This window comes from Solanum dulcamara, chromosome 7 (assembly GCF_947179165.1).
Source record: "Solanum dulcamara chromosome 7, daSolDulc1.2, whole genome shotgun sequence".
Taxonomy (NCBI): Eukaryota; Viridiplantae; Streptophyta; class Magnoliopsida; order Solanales; family Solanaceae; genus Solanum; species Solanum dulcamara.
Window position 1 is genome coordinate 5,546,414 of NC_077243.1, and position 22,700 is coordinate 5,569,113.

At 33.6% G+C, this 22,700-nt stretch overlaps 2 protein-coding genes across 3 annotated transcripts; one reads left to right on the top strand and one right to left on the bottom strand.

The window, feature by feature from the left end:
* The first annotated feature begins 518 nt into the window (after positions 1 to 518).
* LOC129896287 (uncharacterized) lies at positions 519 to 8,201 on the top strand. Of its 2 annotated transcripts, none has more exons than XM_055972145.1 (10): positions 519 to 785; positions 3,847 to 3,931; positions 4,365 to 4,439; positions 4,530 to 4,566; positions 6,440 to 6,523; positions 6,637 to 6,697; positions 7,014 to 7,147; positions 7,537 to 7,602; positions 7,780 to 7,930; positions 8,018 to 8,201. In XM_055972145.1, exons 1-9 carry the CDS (start codon positions 707 to 709, stop codon positions 7,873 to 7,875), a joined length of 717 nt encoding a protein of 238 aa, XP_055828120.1. In that variant the 5' UTR covers positions 519 to 706; the 3' UTR covers positions 7,876 to 7,930; positions 8,018 to 8,201. The 2 variants fall into 2 exon arrangements, with proteins under 2 accessions (XP_055828120.1, XP_055828121.1); XM_055972146.1 differs by having other exon boundaries at positions 521 to 785; positions 7,041 to 7,147.
* Positions 8,202 to 8,778: 577 nt separating this feature from the next.
* LOC129895112 (deSI-like protein At4g17486) lies at positions 8,779 to 11,005 on the bottom strand. The gene is made up of 3 exons (XM_055970763.1): positions 10,422 to 11,005; positions 10,044 to 10,331; positions 8,779 to 9,189 (listed from the first exon to the last, which is right to left on the bottom strand). Exons 1-3 carry the CDS (start codon positions 10,552 to 10,554, stop codon positions 8,939 to 8,941), a joined length of 672 nt encoding a protein of 223 aa, XP_055826738.1. The 5' UTR covers positions 10,555 to 11,005; the 3' UTR covers positions 8,779 to 8,938.
* Between the last annotated feature and the right edge of the window lie 11,695 nt (positions 11,006 to 22,700).

Sequence of the window (22,700 nt, forward strand, 5' to 3'; positions counted from 1 at the left end):
ATATTTTTGGAGAAATTACACGAATAAGCAAATATATACTAGTTAATTAGTTAATATAACTATAGTTTAGCTAATTTACAATTCATCGCTAACATTTAGCGTTAATTACGGTTCGAGTTTGTATAATTTGCACGTTTGTATAATTCGAAATTTGTATAATATAATTTGTGTAACTTTTGTATAATGTAATTTTGTATAATATAATTTGTATAGCTGTTTAAAGTTCAGATATTTGTGTTTGAATAAATTCATTATTTCGAGTTTTTACAAAAATAGTTCAATCAAACAAATGTACCAATGAATCATACAAACTTATGAATTATACAAATAAAATAGCTTAAAGTATAGCTATAATCCGTAAATATGTTAAATATAGTTAACGAACCTAATTAAATTTATTATAGTGATTATTTAGGAAATTTCTGTAATAATTTTTAATAACAATTATAAAAATAAAAATGTGTACAGAGCAGATGTACTCATTTTTACCTATAAAGATATGTAACAGCAGATGAGGACCTGTTTCAGCTGAAACTTACAATGGTCGATCCCAATCGCCAGCGAAGCTTCCTCTTTTTCTACTGACACACGTACGCCTTCGAATATATATATACAGATTAACCCTTTGCAGTTCCGAGTCCTCTCTCGACCCTTGGACCGTTCACTCCGAGGATCATCATAGATTTTTCTGACGCTCCTACTCAAGATGCCTCGTACCTCTTCCAAGAAGGGTTTAACTGGTTCTGCAGCCTCCACCAATCCTGCCGCAGATTTGTTTCGTTCTGGTAATTCTTCGTCGTCTTCAATTTTAATTTAATCATTGATTCCAATGCATCTTTTCCGGACAATTGGAATTCCCACGTTTGCCTTTCTCTCTAATGCCTTTGTGATTGTTAAGAGTTTTGTAGATCATGTGCAACCCCCCTCTTTCCCTTTAGATCATGTAGACCCCTTTGGAAATTGGAATTTGGATTGGAGATAACTGATAATTAATGATTCAATTTGCATTAGTGGCTTCCGAATTTTGGGACTTTAGGGGGAGTTGAGTCAAGTGGTCATGATAAGAGGGCTTTACTATAATAACTTGTCCATTTATCAGAATCTTCTAAACGACATGTTGGACTTGATTGAGCACTTGATGTGTGTCGTTTGATTATTTTTTTCAAATGTTGTTGATTAGAGATGAGGATTATTGAATTGTTGGTAGTAAGGTGACCCCTAAGAAATTTGGAAATTGGAAATTGGAATTTGGAGTGGAGATAAGTGATCATTAATGATTCAATTCGCATAGGAGGCTTCCGAATTTTGGTAATTTATGGGGAGTTGAGTCAAGTGTTCATGATAAGAGGGTTTTACTGTAATAACTTGTCCATTTATCAGAATCTTGTAAAACGACTTGTTGGACTTGATTGAGTACTTGATGTGTGTTGTTTGATTATTTTTCCGGTTGTTGTTTGATTAGAGATGAGGATTATTAAATTGTTGGTAGTAAGGTGACCCTTAGGAATTTGGAAATTGGAAATTGGAAATTGGAATTTGGAGTGGAGATGACTCTGATCATTAATGATTCAATTCGCATTAGTGGCTTCCGAATTTTGGGAGAGTTGAGTCAAGTGTTCATGATAAGAGGGTTTTACTGTAATAACCTGCCCGTTTATCAGAATCTTGTAAACGACGTGTTGGACTTGATGTGTGTTGTTTGATTATTTTTTTCGAATGTTGTTGATTAGAGATGAGGATTATTGAATTGTTGGTAGTAAGGTGACCCCTAAGAAATTTGGAAATTGGAAATTAGAATTTGGAGTGGAGATAAGTGATCATTAATGAGTCAATTCGCATTGGAGGCTTCCGAATTTTGGGAATTTATGGGGAGTTGAGTCAAGTGTTCATGATAATAGGGTTTTCCTATAATAACTTGTCCATTTATCAGAATCTTGTAGACGACATGGTGGGCTTGATTGAGCACTTGATGTGTGTTGTTTGATTACTTTTTTTGAATGTTGTTTGATTAGAGATGAGAATTATTGAATTGTCGGTAGTAAGGTGACCCCTAGGAATTTGGAAATTGGAAATTAGAATTTGGAGTGGAGATAAGTGATCATTAATGATTCAATTCGCATTAGTGGCTTCTGAATTTGGGAATTTATGGGGGGTTGAGTGAAATGTTCATGATAAGAGGGTTTTACTATAATAACTTGTCCATTTATCAGAATCTTGTAAACGACATGTTGGACTTGATTGAGCACTTGATGTGTGTTGTTTGGTTATTTTTTCGAATGTTGTTTGATTAGAGATGAGAATTATTGAATTGTTGGTAGTAAGGTGACCCCTAAGAATTTGGAAATTGGAAATTAGAATTTGGAGTGGAGATAACTCATCATTAATGATTCAATTCGCATTAGGGGCTTCCGAATTTTGGGAATTTATGGGGAGTTGAGTCAAGTGTTCATGATAAGAGGGTTTTACTGTAATAACTTCGTCCATTTATGAGAATCTTGCAATCGACATGTTGGACTTGATTGAGCTCTTGATGTGTGTTGTTTGATTAGAGATGAGGATTTTTGAATTGCTGGTAGTAAGGTGACCCCTAAGAATTTGGAAATTGGAGTGGAGATACGTGATCATTAATGATTCAATTCACATTAGTGGCTTCCGAATTTTGGGAATTTATGGGGAGTTGAGTCAATCGTTCATGATAAGAGGATTTTACCGTAATAACTTGTCCATTTATCAGAATCTTGTAAACGACATGTTGTACTTGATTGAGCATTTGATGTGTGATGTTCTATTATTTTTTTCGAATGTTGTTTGATTAGAGATGAGGATTATTGAATTGCTGGTAGTAAGGTGACCGTGTAAGTGCTAGTTGCAACCATCTGGTGTGGTGAGCATGCTGCAGAAGTCTGGTTATTGTAACAACCTTGATGCAGCTATGAACCACACAGGCAGAGTAGTGTCACTACCAAGTTTTTCTTTGCATCATAAGGATCCTCATTAACCGAATAAAAAAAAGAGTAGATGAAGAAAATTTCACCAGCTTACCTTTTAACCCCTCTTCCTCCTGAGCTCAAACTAAAAGGGAACACATAATCATTAAGTTCAGCCCAAGATAACATCCGTACTCCATTAATCCGGCTGGTGTAGGCTTTGATGCTAATGTAGTTGGTATTTTTTCGTTTTAGTTTGCTTTTGTTTTTGATTTTTGTGAACGTTTGGATATGATTAATTTGAGTTCCAAATTATAGAGATATTCTCGGTTGAGGGGAAGGCACTTCACAGTTCAAAGTAGAGTGAAGTGTCAGAGTTTTTGTGACATGTCTTAATGGGAATCAAACAAATATAGTCTTGGTATTAATATTTTGACATGCTTATGGCTGGCTCAGTTCAAGTGGCAAAGGTTGAGGGACTTGTGCTTATGTCACGAGCTCAAGCCATGCAAACTAAGTCTGGTTTTTAGTGGAGATGGATAGAGGAGTGGGCTCATTACCCACTAGTCTCGGAAGCTGCGGTTGATCCTAAAGGTTGGACCCCGACAGATTTTTCAGTGATCTAAAAGAAAAAAAAAATGTATAGATGTTGTTTTTATTGTCTTACATCTAGAAGGTTTAGGATTTATTTTTCTGTTGTGCTTAGATCTTCAAGAAAATGAATTGGATGGCCCATTTGATTTGGTGTTTGTCTTGTATCGGCTGAAGCATTTTCATAGTGCTTCAGAACTATTCTACTGAACCTGTCAGACCACTCAGACATCAATCTTCTTTTTTTCATTTATGTTCTATGATTAAAATATAAGGTATGCACTGTAGCTGCATTACACTATCTCACTATGTTTTCAATTTGCTTCAGCTTCAAGTAAAGCAGCAAGTAAGGAACTGGAACGTATCGATCAATTATTTTATACATATGCCACTGCTTCGTCTGGTATGATTGAGTAAGTATGCGTTACCATTTTTATTTCCCAGCAGTGTAGTTCATATCCTATTATTCCGAGCATTACAGGTTATCTTTTGTTGTTTTCATTTGTAGTAATCCGTAGGAAATCTAAGATTTTTAAGCAAGAAAGTTATGCTTGGAAAAAGAAAGAAGAAAAATATGGATATTTTCAGGGGCAAATGTACATTATAAGTTATGGGTTCAGTCGAACCTACTAGCTTTGGCTCAAACCCTGTATATGAGTTAAGAAACTTAATATGGTCAAATATAATTTTTATTTGAACCCAGTAACTCAATGACTTCTGAACCCAATCCTGGATCCCCTCTGAATTTGTCATCCAACTTTTTCCACCTTTAATGCAGTTTCACGAGTTTGTTTAAGTTCCTCAGTTTTGCAATCGATTAATGTGCTTTATCTTTTTCATTGTTAGCCCTGAAGGAATTGAGTTTCTTTGTTCTGATTTGGAAGTCGAACATACTGACGTCAGGATATTGATGCTTGCATGGTAAGATTACTTAAATACTTGATTACTTGTTAGTTTGTATGAAGTATCATGGATCTTCAGAGGTTTAATAACAATAACTTTGAATTTTAGGAAAATGCAGTCTGAAAAACAAGGATACTTTTCCCTGGTATGTATTTGCTTTGGCTATTACTAGTATTACTTTAGCATTTCAGAATGTACTACACTGTTTTTGCTGTTTCTATCATCTTCATCAATCTTTCACGGGCAGCTTTTGTTCCTTCCTTTCACGTATTTCTATTTTGTTTATAGTTGGAAATGGCAAATGTGACTTATCTGTTATGGCTGTTAATTCAATTACAGTAGTTGTCAAATAAGGCTGGTTACCCCACAAGTGGGACTACATTGGGTATGTTGTTGTTGTCAAATAAGGCAGGCATAGCATATGGGTCTGCTTGTTATCTTAAGAAGTTTGTACCAAAGGGTAGGTCCAGTGAGAAGGGTGCTGAAAAGTTGATTCAAGTCTCAAGTTTATTTAATGCTTAACCACTCTTAACCCACGTGCTGATAAGCAGAGTAAAAACATAGGAAATAGGCAATGGTTAGGCAGGATTACAGTCATACAGTTTTTCCCAGGCCGAGCTGTTTCCGAGGAAACTTAGTGAGTTAAATGGAGGAATTGATGTGCGTCTTTTCATATTTTCTCTTAGGATGATTTAGAATTATGCTTTTGCCACCTGTGACATGGATATGCCTATTTGAGCATGTTCAGACTTTTATAGGGAGAGATACTCTTTTGTCTAGTATGGCATGTAATACAATGCAAATGAAAATTTACATGCGCCTAGAGAATCTTCTGTTAAGAACTCATCCCGGAGTTTATGTTTTGGAAGTTTATGATCAGTGAGGTTTAGAAGCTAACATTCATCAAGTAATAGTGTTTTCTGCAACACTTATTAAGTTGAAAATATTGAAATAATAGTTGCCCCCAAGGTCTGGTGGTTAATTAAGTGGGTGGAGAACGATGAGGTCTCAAGTTCAAATCGTATTGGAGGTAGAAATCAAGTACTAGGTCATTTCTTCCCATCTTCTAGTTGGTATATGTCCTTGTGGGAGGTAGCAGGTACCGGTGGAACATCAAAAAGAATTCATTAAATACATTTCTTATGTACCCATAGGTATTAGGTACTCTATTAGATTTGAATCAGATCTTAAGGCGAGTCACATATTGAGCATTTTACCGTTTTTGAACTTTTGGAATGAACTTTTGTATGGTACAGGGCGGACGATCTTACAGCGGACTCCCCCTTGTGAATACTAAAAGAAAACGCCTACTCTGTAAGATTAAGTGAATACCTAAAGAAATCAAGTTTGCTTGTCCCACCCAACTTGATTTAATCCATTATGCATCGCATTTGTAATGCGATGTTCATCTGTTTGATTCCGATAGCCATCTTTTCTTGAGGTGCTCGCAAGTTGGACCAGAAACCAACCTCGTAAAAAAACTGCTTACTGTAGGAAAATCAAGTCGAGATATTAGTTGATCTGTTACACTATTGAAAGTCATGCACTGGTTTGATGTTGTAATGAAGCATCATTCATGGTATGTTAATTGGATCTCTACATTTTACTCCATTTATAAGTATACTTGAATTGTTGTTAGTCCAATTAGTTGTAGTTAGCACACAGATTTACAGAAGGGTCACTTTTGTGCCAAAGTGAGGTTAGGCTATGACATTTTGTACTTCCATTGAGCTAGCATTAGAAGCCCATCACTTATTAAAATGCAAGAAGATACATATGTATCAGCTTTTCATAGGAATGCAACTATTCTGGCTTTTTGGTCATTGTAAAATGCTTGATTTGACATGATAAACAAACATTTCCCCGCTCGTCCTTCTGGAAATCTGAAATAATGATTTGAACCATTAAATTGTTTTTATGTTATGCAGTTGCCTTCTACTTTTCAGCTTGTTATCTATTTTTGCTTATATTTGCTTGTATGCTTCTTGAGGTTAACTCACCATTGCTTTGACTACTAGAATGAGTGGCGGAAGGGCCTCAAAGCATTAAGAGCTGACACAGTACAGAAATTGAAGAAAGCACTTCCAGAACTTGAGAAGGAGGTACTTATCATATTTTAACTTCTGCTCATGCTAAGTGAATTTTTGGGTACCCTTCTGCTGTGGGAAGGATTGTTCTATTCCTACTAAGATCCACTTTTTCCTTTCTTTAAAAGGTTAGAAGGCCATCAAATTTTGTGGATTTTTACTCCTATGCATTTCAGTACTGCTTGACAGGTATGATGCTACCACTGTCACATGTTATGTGACATTAAGTCGAGTTAATTCACAGAGGGGAAGATACATTGATCAGCTTTAGACTGAAAAAGAGAACAAAAATGAAACAGAATAGAATAGCTTCATAATATTCCAAAATATATAATTAAATATAAGGCTTTGGAGCTGAGAAGAACAGCATGTCCTCTTATGCCGGGTTTAGTTTTTTTCCATGTAGCAACTATTTCTTAAATTGTTTTCCCATTTATTGCATGTTCTGGAGGCTGGCTATGAAATTGCATCTTTGAACTGTGTCTTCTTTTCTTCTGATTGCCAGTTTTCTTTTTTCTTCACTCTTTCCTAGAGGAGAAGCAGAAGAGCATAGACATTGAGAGCATTTGTCTCCTGCTGGATCTCGTTTTAGGGTCTCAATTTCGACCCCAAGTTGATGGTCTTATTCAGTATTTGAGGGTGAGTTACACTATTCTCCTCTTGCTATTTTATAGTCCGATTTTTATTTCACTTAAAATGTCCATTTGATCAGCAGGGCACAAGAACAATATAATTGTTAGTTTTTACTTGGGTGAATCTGATAATGCCCTTTAGAATGTTGTTTTTGGAGCTCTTTTTATGGTGAAAGCTATTAGTTTGACTGAAAACTCACAGCTGCAATCTATAGCTCCTTTTATTGTGGATGCTCAATGACCTCCCTGTAAAAGGGGACTGTCCTTGAAAAATCATGCTGCTTTTAGTCATTTTATCATATATTATAACCCAAAGAAGTTGAATGAAGAGCCAGAGTAAATCCTTCTAAATTATAGTAATAAGGACTACACTCACGTGCTTGATTACTGATGCAGACGCAGATTGATTACAAGGTTATAAACATGGATCAGTGGATGGGATTTTTTAGGTTTGTTAACGAGGTAAATCTTCAGTTCACTTTGTTAATTTTTTTGATTACCTATTCGTGTCGTCATCTTATATGAGCAATCTGGTTATTATCTGACAATTGCTTCCATCGGAAGCCTTGTGGTGAGTTTGATGTCTGAATGTTTAAGATCTAAGTCTTATCTCCTGTCTTGATGTTTTTGAGTTAACAGATAAGTTTTCCAGACTTGAACAATTATGACTCGACCCTTGCTTGGCCACTGATCCTGGATAATTTTGTCGAGTCAATGAGAGCGAAGCAAGGCTAACAACACTGCTGTTCGGCATGTTACTGTGTGCACCAAATAATTCATTAATCCGAAAGTATGTTTTCTGTTTCCATATAGTGAATGAATCTTGAAATATGTTCAAGACGGGTTTGCTGATAATATAAGTATTATTCCTGTGCAGGAGTCGGTCAAGTCGCACATCAAGCCTGTGCATACCATTGTTCTGAAAAATGCTATTATCTTTTCCCTCTCCCCCACCCTTCAGCTTGTATGCTAAGATATAGAATGATAAGTGGATCTATTCTTTCAGATAACTATGTGTTTAACATGAATAGTATATAGATCTAAGTTACTGTTATTTGGTATCTTCCTTTCAGTATAAAAGTGTGGAATTTGGTTTTAACTTACGAATTTAATCTACTATATTCGTTGGTAGGTTTAGTTAGATAGTGTTATGACTTTTAAGTACCAATTATGATAAGAAGTCGGTAAGATTGTGGGTCCAATTTCAGGTAAAACATTAGACTTTAAGACTAAAAATAGGCGCGCAAGAATAAAAGATTGGTAGACAAACTGGGGATGGATTTGGTAACACTAAGAAAAAGGAGGCCTGATAATATTGCCGAAAGCTGCAGAAAGGTATATATAATTATTCTGTTCAAGGAAAAGTACAGTAGATTCCTAGTCACCTTCATCGAGTTCTCTCAATCGTGTGCCGCTAGCCCTAGGAACTTCTCAGTTATAAGAAGAAGAAAAAAAAGGTCTTATCAAGTGGATTGTTGAACTATTATTATTGTGAATCGTGATGCACTTATTCTCTAAGACCTGATGACTTATAAACCAAACAATTTCATCAGGATTTTGTTATTTAAGTTGATGAGATGTTGCAGCATTTTATATTGTGTTTACTTCAGTCTAAAATTGGCAGCTATCATAATAAAATACGCAAAGAAGTTTATACCCAATTCATTGAAATCATTCATGCACAGAGTCTTTTCAGGGCTTCCTGAACAGCTTTAGTGTTTATAAAGTAAGGTGCGAAAGAATCAATTGTAAAACAGAACAAAGCATGCAGAGAGGCCTTTCTTCTTCATGAAGAAATCTATATTGAATTGACTATCAATGGTGAAGATGAAGGCACCGGGCTTTTGCCTCGACTTCTGTTGCTTGAGGTTGTGACAAGCGGAGGAGAACATGACGAAGATGGAGATGATGAATCCGACGATGGAGTCAGCCTATTAGAGCGGCTTCTAAGTTTCTTCTTCTCCCCTTCACCTGTCTTGTCTTCGATACGATGGTGGCCAACTTTGGTCGAGTTCAAGCTAGCTGGAATTATGCAATTGCAAAACAAACCTACAACACGGATTAAGACGTGATTAGTTCTGAAATTAACCACATCTTCTCATACAAGTATGGTTGCCAAATTTGAAAGAATCAGAATAATATTGAGTCACTCAAAGCCATATCAATGAAAGTTCTTGGATAAGTTTTTCTAAAGGCACATGCTTTAACCATAACCATCTTTTCAATTGAGAATAGGACGTTTACTACACTCTACTACTACCAGGGTCCAAGGCGCAGATCCTATAAACTCATAGTCGTACTAATTTCCTAACAACAATCAATATACCTGGTATAACCCAACAACTGTGTACAAAAACCTTATCCTATCTTTAAAAAGACATCTTTAAAAAGACAGATTGTTTTCGATAGACACTCGACTCAAGTAAACGCATTACAAAATAATTTGGAAAAAGAAAACAAAGGGAATGAAATCAAGATAAATTACTTAAGAAAGCACGGCAGAACACACTAAAATATTGTTTCCTAGAAACCTTGACTCAAATAAAAGCATTACTAAACAGTTAGAAAAAAAACGGTAATAAAGAGATAAAATACTAAAGAAAGAAGGACAGAACATACTAAAAGAGGAACAGTAACTGCAACAAAATAATAGGAGATACAGAAATGGGATGAAACAATTTCCTATTAAGCTATTTTTCAGAGTGAAAAAACTGATTAATTAACAAAGATAATTGAGCTGCAAAAGAGAACAAGAACCAATGCTGTAAAACTCAGGAAGAAGCTCGAAAACAAGAATCCAACATAAATATAGCCAACTATGGATTCTCTGAACATGAACAGGGCAAAACGGATTCAAATGATGATTCATATAGCTGATTCGTGTAATTAATTAAGAGACTTACCGATTCGAGCAAGTCGATTTACCCAACTGGGGATAGGATTGCCGGAAACTTTAAGACAAGCATCATTGCAGAAATGGTTACAATTCTTCGTTATAAGGTTATACGCATTTCCTCGATACTTTTCAGCAAACTCTTCCATTACTCTTCTCACTTCTCCATGACTCATCTCAGTCCATCCAATCAAAATCGCCTTCCTAAACGTAAATCCCTCGCACTGTTTCGGTTCCCCTTCGAAAATCCCCGTTGTTGGATACTCGTGAGCTCCAAATGCATACTCTACTCCATGAACTAAAACAAAATTTTACCCCAAATTAATTCATCAACCAAAAATATACATAGATCTACGAAAATTCAGGAACAATTCAATTAATTACTAACCTTGAACACCAGAATGGTAAACCCCAAGACCAAGCCAATAAGCATAACCATTAATGGAAGTAAGATCGTACACATTTAGATACACAGGCACCGACCCACGCCCACAACTAACTGAATTCTTTCTGCACAGCATCTTTGAACAAAACCCACCCAAAAAAAATAAAAAAATCCTCCTTCTAACAACACCCTTTTACTCTATAACCATAGCTAAAGAAAAACACTAAACACCCACATTATAGAACAGAAAAATGAATCTTTAATAACAAAATTCAGGTAGAATTATGGGCTTTTTGTTTCTTGGGAGAAGGTGGGGGTTAATAGCGGCGGCGTTATAGTGCAGCGCCGTCTATTTTTGGCGGAGAGTGGGTTGTTTTTATACTACATCAAATGTTCAGAACCGAGGAAAAAAAGAGGCTTTTTATAAATTTGAGAGGGAATTTGGGAAAAACCTTTAAGAAGAAAGGTTGGAAACTTAGGAATCTGAGCTTTAGGTGATCCAGTTTTATTTTTTTCTTATTTAAAATTTGAAAAAATCGATTTTTCTGGGAGAAAGTAACGTACACTCATTATGATATCCACTGCGAAGTCCTGGAGTGTGTTCCTTATAATAATATATTTCCAATGGAGTTTTTGGTGGCACCTCTATTATAATCCGAATAATTATGATTCGTATTTTGTGTAGGAATTATTCGAAGTAAGCATTTTATTTATTAAGAATTTTTTATATCAGGGGTTTTAACGGAATCAGAATTATCACTAAGAGGATTTAAATATTAAAAAAAAATATATATATATATATATATTAATTGAAGGGGTTCGACTTCTATTATATAAACATAAAAAAATATTTTAATTATATATAAATAATATAATTTTTAATCAAAAATAATTCGAGCGAACCTGATTATAAGATTGCATCCCCGCTTGCAGCATTCATTATGGTCTGCAACATATCCTTTTGATGGGGCTTTGGTTACTGTTATGGAATGATTATGGACGCTTTGTCTTCAATTATTCTGGTTTAAAGAAACCTTATTTGCCCTAATAATTAATAAAAATGTAATAAATACTTTGTGCCTTTTGTAATTAGTTTATAATATTATTTTTTGAAAAAAGTAGTCTTTTAAGCATTTATTTGTATTAATAAACTCTTGGAGTGACCTTTTAAAATAACTTTTATAGTATTATGTCATCTGAATAATATGTACTAACGATATAAATATCTACAATATGCTATAGTAAATTACAATACTATTGAATCTAGAAATGACTAAAATGATTTTTTTATATTTAAGGATAGATTTAAAATAATTTCTTGAATAAATTCTCGAACAAATTTTGATCCTTTAAGAACCGATCAAAATCACTTTTTAAAACTTGAAATTCATCTTAAAAAGAAAAAAGAAAATCTGAGAATGAAGAAATACAGCGGAAAGCAAAGTAAAGATTTTCTTAAAGTTTGTTTACATTTTTATTGTAATTTAAGTCAACTGACTTTCTTAATCACTACTCTTAATATATTATTATTTATTTTTCGAAGAGGTCAAGTGAATAGTTGCAAAATTGAATTCATTCTTTAATAAAACAAATAGATAAAAATAATTATTATTATGGTTATCTTGAAATTATTGGATTGACCTATTTGATGATATATTATGGTTTGATGTCTCAAAATGGGGTAACAAAGCAATGTGAAAAATTTACTTTATTAAGAGGAGCAATGATTAATCTGTGCAATTATCTATTGTTACTGCTTCAATCTCCCGTGATCCCCATGTATATAGGTTAATGCAATCTACATGTGGATTGATTTTTAATAATATTAATAAAAAATCATAAAAATATGTATTTTTATTTTCGTATCATAATATCTATAAGTACTATTCGTACACGATTCCAATTTCTAAATAACTTATGTCCCCCTATTTATAAGTTTGATTGCTAAAGAAAAATATTAAGGATTAATCCATTTGAAAAGAAAAAATTAAAGATCAATCAATTTAAAAAGTAAATCATGCAATTTTATGTAGGGTCATTGTCATATCATGAGCCTACACCCTGAAACCGACATTCGATATGTTAATTTGTTCGACCTATGCCCTCTCTACATAGGTAGACAAAAAAACATCTACTACTCTGATCTTATTGCTAAAGTTGTAGCCAGGATAACTGGTTGGCAAGCCAAAATTCTGAGTTATGGAGGAAGAGTTACATTGATTCAACATATCGTTCAAGCCCTCTCTATTCATTTGCTTTCAGCTAGTTCCCCACCTGCAACTACCATCAAACAAATTCAGAGCATCACCGCAAATTTCTTTTAGGGATGGAAAAATGACAAGAGAAAATACCATTGGTCCTCTTGGAAGAATCTAAGTTATCCTCATGATGAAGGAGGTATTGGTGTGAGACAAATCTCAGATATGGCTAAGTCTTTCCAATACAATTAGTGGTGGATCTTCAGAACTAAAAACACCTTATATGGTGAATTCCTCAAAATCAAGTATTGTCAAAGATCTAATCCTATCACCAAAAAATGGTATATTGGACAATCACTGATCTGGAAGCACCTAATGAAGAACAAACACAAAATTGAACCTCATATCCAATGACAAATCTAGTCTGGTTCATGCATGTTTTGGTGGGATAATTGGTTGGGTGTTGGTCCCTTAGCAAATTTCAGATCTGTAAGTAGTAGAGTGGACAATACTAAAATATCTTCTATCCTGATCAATGGCCAATGAAATGTATACTTGATCATTCATGAAGTTCCTCCTCATCTTGTCCCTACCATTCTGGAACTCACATCAACTATCATCCTCACAAGCTTGATCAACCTTCTTAGAAGCCTAATAGCAATGGGGAATTCAGTTGTTCCTTTGCATGGGAGCTCATTAGGGAAAAAAGAAACAAGACTCAGATCAATACTCAAACTTGGCATAGCCTGATTCCTTTTAAATGTTCTTTTCTACTATGAAGAGCTCTTAGAGGCAAGCTACCAACAAATGAAAAGCTCATCAATTTTGGACAGTCTCCAATGCAATGTCACTGCTGCTACAAACTTGGTCAAGACGCTATTGATCATATGTTTGTTAATGGACACTTTGCCAGACACAACTGGAGTATGTTTGCTGACCTTTTAAGTATTAACAAAGTATACACATCTCTAAGATACTTGGTAATGAGGTGGTGGTCTACTAAATACAAAAATGATGTGCAGAAATTTATTCTTCAGTCCATACCCATCTTCATATGTTGGAACTTGTGGAAGAATAGGTGTGCTTCCAAATATGGTGGAAAACAACCAAACCTTTGCAAGAGTGAAATTCTCTAAATTAAGTGGTCAATATGTTAGAAGGAACTGGTCCTTCTGATTGACAAATGCTCCCATGAGATCAAAGTTACTATAGTGTATTGGAGGAAATCATTTGAAGACATGGTGAAACTTAACACTGATGGTAGTGCACTTGATAATTCAGGAAGAATTGGAGAGGGAGGACTTCTCAGAAACTGTCAAGGTGATCTCATCTTTGCATATTCAGCCCCTTTTGGGGAAGGCACCAACAACCAATCAGAGATAATGGCTGCAATCTTTGGCTTGTCTCGGGTCTTCAACTAGGATATACCAATGTAATCCTAAAGGTTGACTCTGAGATGCTCATCAGATGGATCAAACAGCAAGCCAAGGTCCCTTGGTCTGTTAAGGAACACATGTACAAGTTGCAGAGCATCACTCACCATTTCTAGAACTTCAAGTGCAATCACACCTATAGAGAAACTAACTCTACAGCTGATACACTGTCCAAACACAGTCACAAATGGTCCAATCCAAAAATTTACTTCACCAAGCAAGAGATTCCCAAAGAAACAAGAGCCAATCTTGAATTAGACAAAGTTGGAATGCCTAATTTCAGACGAAGATAACTCAAGAGGATCAAGCAACCACTATGAGCTCTCCTTTGCTACTTTCCTATTTTGGTGCTTCACACTGGCTGTCCCTACTTGATAGTTATAGCCTTTTGAAGAATCTTAGCTATGATTATATTGTAAAGGGAAGAGACTCCTTTTTTAACGCTTTCCTAGATACTTTATATTGAGAGGATTCCTCTCATAAGTGCATAGTTAACTAGGGACCATTGTATTGTATTGGGAGATGAGTTGACAAACCATAGTAGGTTAGTCGACTCACGTACCACCATAGGATTGGAGGTAAGGTCTATGCCCCCCTCCTTGTACCTTTGTTGTTTATATTATGTTAAGGCTTGGGGGTGTTCAGCTCAACCCCTGACCGCCACGAGGTGTGAGATCCTTAGGTAAGGTTCGTTTATTTGAAGAAAAAATAATTCTAAAGATAAAGAAATTACAAAAATATAAGTTTCGTATGAATATTCAATTTATTGAATCATAATTATAAGTCTTCGGAGTAAATACTTTTCATAAATCAATTCAACTAATTGTCTAAGTGATATAATAGTTAGGTTAGGTCAAATTGAAATTACTTTTGAGATTTAGAGTTGAATCGTTGTATAAACTTGTTATTAGTTTATGGGTATGTATATATATATACACACTCTATAGAAGTGTGAAGAAGCACACAACTGACGATCAACATGTATGCTTCAGCTGTGTGTTTTCCTCACCTAACTACTATATAGAAATGTGAAGAAGCAAACAACTGGTGGTCAACATGTCTGCTTCAGCTGTGTGCTTCCTGTTGACACCCAATTTTGACCATCCACAACGCAAATTAGCTATCGAGTTTTTTTGAATTCGAACATTTTGAAATAATTAGCTTTTATAAAAATAAAAATAAAAATAATAATAATATATGTATATATATATATTTTTTCATATTATTCTTAACTATTTTTATCTTTATATAAATTTTAGTATAACATACATATTTCTATATAACTATATCTTTGATTACTATTTATGTTATTATTCGAAAATTATCTCAAAAGATTTTTTTTTTACTACTAAATAAATTTTAGTTAGGTTAGTTTAATTATGGTTTGTATTTTTGAAAATTTTAGTTTTTTCTAAATAAATAAATAAATAAATAAAAAATATCCTTTCTTTTCTTTTTCCATTATCAAACAACTATCCATCTCTCTAAACTCACTTCTTCACTATCTCTCTCTCTCTCAAAAAACTCACTTGTTGACTATCTCTCTCTCTATCTCAAAAAACTCACTTCTTCACTATCTCTCTCTCTCTACACTCTCTTCATCTTCTCAAAAAAAAAAAGAAGAGAAAACAAGACAAGTTACCCTCCTCACCATGCTCTCCCATTATCTCTCAATCTCTCTCCTCTTACATACCACCGAATACTTCTCTTTCACTCGTCTCCGGTGAGAGCTCCGACGAAACACGCAGGAAAAGCCACCAAGCCGCCGCTAGACTAACAAGACGAGAGGTTTAAGACGGATCTTTACAAATCCGTCTTGGTATGGTTTCGTTTAACTTTATTTTTCTATATATGTTGTGTGCTTTTAGATCTAAAAGTTCATTCTTTTTTTTATGATTATTGTGTATATGTTGGGTTGATTACATCTTGTGTTTGGTGTTCTTGATAAGTTTTCTTGCTTGGAAGATTTAGATCTTTCTCATGTTAGACTCTTTTTACTGATTTTGTTTTCATAACAAATGTTGGGCTGATTAATTACTCTAACCATTATTGTTATTTTCTTGCTTATAAGATTCATATTGTTCACATGTTACTACATCACTTTAATTCTTTATTTTTTGCTCCAAATGATTTGCTAAACTCGAGATTCGAAGATTTTTTGTTCATTCATAATTGATTAAGATTGCAAAGCATATTTATGTTATTTTTGTTGTTGTTGTTGTTGTTTATGTTTATGTTCATGTTCATGTTCATGTTCATGTTCATGTTCATGTTCATGTTCATGTTCATTTTCATGTTCATGTTTATGTTTATGTTCATGTTCATATTTATGTTCTTACACTTTAATTATGTTCATGTTTATATTCTTGTATTTAATTAAGGTTTCATGTTCTTACATTTTAATTATGTTCATGTTTATATTCTTGTATTTAATTAAGGTTTCATGTTCTTACATTTTAATTATGTTCATGTTTATATTCTTGTATTTAATTAAGGTTTCGTGTTCATATTCATGTTCTTACATTTTAATTATGTTCATATTTATATTCTTGTATTTAATTAAGTTTTTTTTTTTACGGTGAGATTGTTATTATTTGTTATTGTCTAAATGCATATCTTTTAATTTGGGTATCTATTTGATTAGCTAATTGATAACCGATATTTTATTTTCTTGATTTAGATTTGAGAAATGTTTAATATTTTGCTAATCAGGCATAATTTGTTGATTGAAATATTTGACTGTTAGGAAATAATTATAGTATTTTTTTTACAAAATTTGCTAGCATGTAGTAATTATTTTGGCATTTATCACAATTAATTTTGTCTCCCTTTATTAAATTTGAAATAAAGTTATTACCCTACTACTTTAAATAAAGTTATTTCACCACTACTTTAAATAAAGTTATTTCACCACTACTTTAAATAAAATTATTACCCTACTACTTTAAATAAAGTTATTACCCCACTACTTTAAATAAAGCTATTACCCTACTACTTTAAATAAAGTTGTTACCCTACTACTTTAAATAAAGTTATTACCCTACTACTTTAAATAAAGTTGTTACCCTACTACTTTAAATAAAGTTATTACCCTACTACTTTAAATAAAGTTATTTCACCACTACTTTAAATAAAGTCATTACTCTATTACTTTAAATAAAGTCATTACCCTACTACTTTAAATAAAGTTATTTTACTACTACTTTAAATAAAGTTAGTACCCACTTCTTTAAAATAAGTTTTAAATAGTTTTTTTTATTATTTGGAGGGATGATTACATGCCTACTACTTATGTAACAGACTTTATTTTGGCCAATGAAAAATCTCTCCGTCGGGTTTCGAGGCCTCTCCATTTTAAAGACGGAAATTTTAATTTAAGTTTACATTATATATTATATATTACAAGTTGAAATGGCCGATGAAGAAATTACCGTTGCTTTCCAAGGCCTCCCATGTTCATAAGACGGTTTTTTATTTTTGTATTATTATTATTATTATTATTGTTATTATTTTTATTTTTATTATTACTATTTATATTATTTATTATTAACATGTTTACTAAGTATTTCTACAGGCGCTGGAGCAAAATTGACTGATATGCAATTTTATGTATATCTGATATACAAGAAAACTGTTGGTTGTATGCACTAATATACAGTGCATATACAGTTGTGATATACATCAGAATTGGCCCCAAAGCCCAAAACGCAGGTGGCCCAACAGCTTAGTCCAGACGTACAGAAACTAAGTGTCGGGCCATATTTTTATATGTTCATTACTTATTTTTATTTATTATTTTATTGATTCGGTTTGTAACAATTAATTAATTCATGTCGTTCATGATTTTCTTAGCTATTAATTTTAATTTGTTTTAACCTAATTAGATTCCCCTAAAGATAAACCAATTCATGTTAATTTATTCTTAAAATAATTTTCTATATTTACTTAGTCATTGATAAACTTTTACTTCTTTATATATATATATATATATATATATATATATATATATATATATATATATATATATACATGTATATTATAATCAAATATTTAAGTTTTATCAATTTTGTTATTTTTTTTTTTTTTATATAAAAATAATTTCAAAGTCTTCGTTTTCTTTTAAATTAATATTTCCCAAAGTTAGTCAAATAAATTTCAAATCGTTGGATAACCGCATGTTAGCGGCTATTTTAAGTGCTAAAACCTTCTTAAAATAGTAATATGAACCTCGTACCCTTTTTCTCTAAATTTTTAAGACTTAAATCTGTTAGAGTCTTTTAAATTAAGTTTTCTTAATTTCTTTAAAGAATTAAGTGGCGACTCTTTTTTTACTAAAATTGATTTTTTCTTATAAAGATGAAATTAATTTTAAACCGTCTTTTTTCGATATAACAGAAATGGCGACTCCGCTGGGGACTAATTAGGTTCTAACCATTAGATTTGATTGCTTATTTGACTAACTATTTGGGTTTGTAATAATTAGTAATTCTTGTTTTCCTTAATTGTGCAATTATGTGTTTAATTTATATATTAAATTGTTATTTGCATTTCATAGCATTTTTCCTATTTAATGTATAGTATATTAAAGAACGATTTTGCGGTACCGCAGTCGGGCTTTTTATACTTAACCCTTTTCGGAACGATCGACAATTTATTGATACGTCATGCGTCCAATGGTTGTCGTAAGTTCCAGCCTGAGTTGTCCGCTTGGGTTACCAGTTTTGCAAAAGCCACTCTTAGTCAACCTAGCGTAGAGCAAAGCCAAATCCCTAATTTAGTGCATTGGCCTAAGATGACCCAATACCCAAGGCGTATTGGGACCATTAGAAAGACCACCTTGAGTTCAAAACGGCCCTCGGCCTAAATGGACAATCATACCTATATGTTTAAATTTGAAGGTTTTATACGCGGTTTGGCAAACCATTGTCCCTCGGGGTTGGGAGTTGTTTGTTTTTTTTTTGTTTTTTTTTTAATTTTTTTTTGTAGCTTAGTCTAGTCAAAGAAGGACCTTCAGTGAATGACACTTCATCCAAAAGGCGTTGGCGTTCGGAGATGTCAACAAATCAAGAAAGAAGAATTTTCCACGAAGGCTTAGTTAGGATTGTACCCCTGCGTGGGACTGATTATTTATATCCCTTTTTTTCCATTTATGTATCCCCATTCAAATTATTCATAATATTTGTATAAATATAAGTTTTGGGGCAATGGAATGTTTCAAATGACGTAATACATCTTACAAATCGTTAGGCCTACCTTTGGCACAAAAAGGTCACATATCTGTTTAGGATGCGCAATAATTGTTTGTGTGCTATATGCTATAACTGTTTTGTGAATATGTTGCTTTATTTGGAGACATGCTAGTCCACTCTTTTAGATTTTCTTTAGAGCCTCATAAGCATAAATATCATAAATATCGAGTCACTATCGATAGTGCGTCCAAATATTCAATGAGTCTTTAATTTCCTAACAAAATTCGAACTTTGCACTCAAATCATAAACTTTGCTTTCTCATATCCACAAAAAAAAAATCAAGTGGTCGAACTACGTAGGACCTGAATTCTCCTTTGTGAGATACGTAGACAGTCTTTCAAGGCTCGGTCCCTGTTTCTGAAGTTTTCAGTTTTCCTCATTCTTTCAAAGAAATTGAGAACTTTTTCTGCATCTAAGAAAAACAAGGGTACAAAAGTTGAAACGCAAAAAAAAATCTGTGATTCACAAGTCAACTTTTCTCACACATTTATCATAAAATTAATTTTTGTCCGTTTACTCTTTCTTCACCCATAGATTAATTTGTCTTAAAACAAAGCAACATTTATGTGTTTAGAATTATGTGATATTTTGCATTAATTATTACAAGCACAGACTAATACTTTGGCTTTTGAGTTATTTTTCTTTTTCAGGGAAAGACTAATTTATGTCGGAAAACAAACTTGCTTACTTCTCAAAGATCGAGGGTTCAACAAAGTTGTTTCTTTCTTTGTAGGGGCTGTTATCAAAGGACATCATGCGATAAATGAAAGGATCTCAATTTGGAGGTCAATTCCCTCTCCCTAACTAAGAAGTTTTCTTTGTACACAGAAGAGACGACATTATTTCAAGAGAGGGGATCACGGGACAAAGAGTTCATGGGAAATACCGATGACATTAAATTTCACAAGACACCAATACACAGCCTGAAAGATAAATCGGGGGAGTCTTTGACTATGAAATCTTACTCCTATATCTTGTTACTTATTTTTTTATAGAATGGCCCCGCTTTCACACTTTTCTCATATCTTTGCAGGAAAACTATCCCCGACAATAGTCGGGGATGGTTATAACAATGTATGATTCTTTGAATAGTTGGAAGAATTCAAATCATAAGAGACAATCCTCAAGAAAAACACAACAACAATAACCAGAGCTCAAGAAATTGGATTTATTGGAGAAGTATCAATTTGAGGAAGAAAGATATAGGGTGATAAACATCCAACGTCTATATTAGATGAAGAATTAAAGAGATACATATTCCAAGAGTCTCCTAAAAATGATGTAAAAATTCAAGATAAACAAGAAATAGATACTGAGTATGACAGCATAAAATACTGAAAGCAGAGAGCTAAATATTTGGACAAATTATTGGAAACAAGTGTTCAACAGGATGCAAATACTAATTGAGAAATTATAGGAAAGCATAGAAAACATTGAAAGACAATCCTCTCCAGTAGAAGAATTATCCCAGATTCTGAAAAGAACAGATAATTTCGTACAATTTATCCTCCAAAATGCACCCGTTATTACCCGTCACCAGGACAATGAGTTATGTTATCTACAATTGTTTGTCAAGTCTGCATGAAGAGGACATCATCAATAAATAAATGTAAAGATTTTACTAGTACTGATGTAAAGGAATCTCGAGACTTCAAATGAGAGGTTTTGGAAAGGGGAATATCGGCAAAGAAGGGATTATTTGGGTCAAAGAATTCTCTAATATATGTTGAACCTGTGTTCAGTAAGGCAGGAGAGACAATTGGTGTAAATTACATAGGAATGGAGATAACTGATCAGATAAGGAAAAGAGAAAAAAAAAATGGCAAAATTGCAAGAAGAGATAGTTGTACAGAAAGCCAAGGAGACTGAACTTAACAGAGAAAGCTATGCGAGAAAAACAAATGCTTGCAACCATGTCTCATTAGATTAGATCCTTTTGTCAGGAGTGGTCAATATGATCGAGATTTTTTCTACCATAAAATTGGATAAGGAACATCGTCAGCTTGTGAATGTAATATTGTCTTCAGAAGATTTGGTTCTTCAACTAATAAATGACATCATTGACCTTTCCAAAGTCGATTCAGGAGTAATGAAGTTGGAAGCCACAATATTCCGACCAAGGGAGGTTATAAAGCACGCTGCAGCATTTCCACAGAAAATATTAACATTGGAAGACCACACCAAGTTTGTCTAAAGCTCTAAATTATTTTATATATCATATCTGCAAGAACTACGCACACCTGATTCTCATCTCGATGAGATACGTAGGCAGCCCTTCTTGGGTTCGGTATTTCTTTTTTCAAAAAAAAAATGATTAAAAAAATAGAAAATAAATAAAATAATAAATTGTGTACATATGTTAAGTGTCATATCTTCTTGATTGGAACGAATACAGTTAGGAGCATGCGAAATATTTGGTATGATGAAAATGATTGGCTTTGTGGTAAACCATAGCTTCTATTGGTATCTTTCATTCGTACTTTTGTGATGCTTGAAAATTCTCTTGCGGGCATTCAAGGTAAGAATATAACCAACCTCATGGCTTCATGTGCATTGTGTGGTGAGCTTTAGATTAAAATTCAATTGCATCGCACTATTGATCTAGAACTTGGCCTGATATGTTTGTTGAGGCGAAATCCTGAGTTATATTTGGTTTGAGAAAGGATTGTAGGCCTTTTTTGACCCGATTGTGCCTTTCAGAGCCTACCAAATAACATTAATCCCTAGTTTTCCCACTTTGAGCCTAAAACATTTTCTTTGGACAACCACATCTTAGCCCTTTCCCTTCTGAGTGCTTACATGCACTATCCCTCTCTTGGCCCAACCTCCTTGAGCGCACCAAAGACGCACAAATTATAGAAGAAGATCCAACTTTGAAATTGCCAAAGGCAAAAGACGTAAAGTCTCCAAAGTCAAGAAAGCAAAGACGACTTTCTCATAAAAAAAAAAAAAACCTCCTACAAGGTCGATGTAAGACAAAAAGGAAACTACTCCAACAAAAAAGGAGAAATCTCAAAAAGGAACGAAAAGAGAAAAGCTCTAACAACTAAGGACTCAAAGAAGTCAAGACAAAAGAAAGAGGTGAAAAGAGGAAAAACTCTATCAAATAAAGACTTGAAGAAGTTGAGACAAAAGAAAGAGGATTAGACGTCAAAGGCGTATCAATCATCAAAAGCACAAATTCAGTGTGATGCTCAAGGAGAGATTAAGTCACTTTTATCCCAAATTAATATCTCACCCGTTCCCTAAGCCTACATTACAAACCAATAAACAAGCCCTATATGATCTCATTCCAAATATTCTCACATTAGTGGAGACTTACATGCAGGCCAAGCATATGGTATCACAGTTGCATGCGTTGAACTTTCTTGAGAGTGTGAGTGCACTTTGTAAAATGTTCT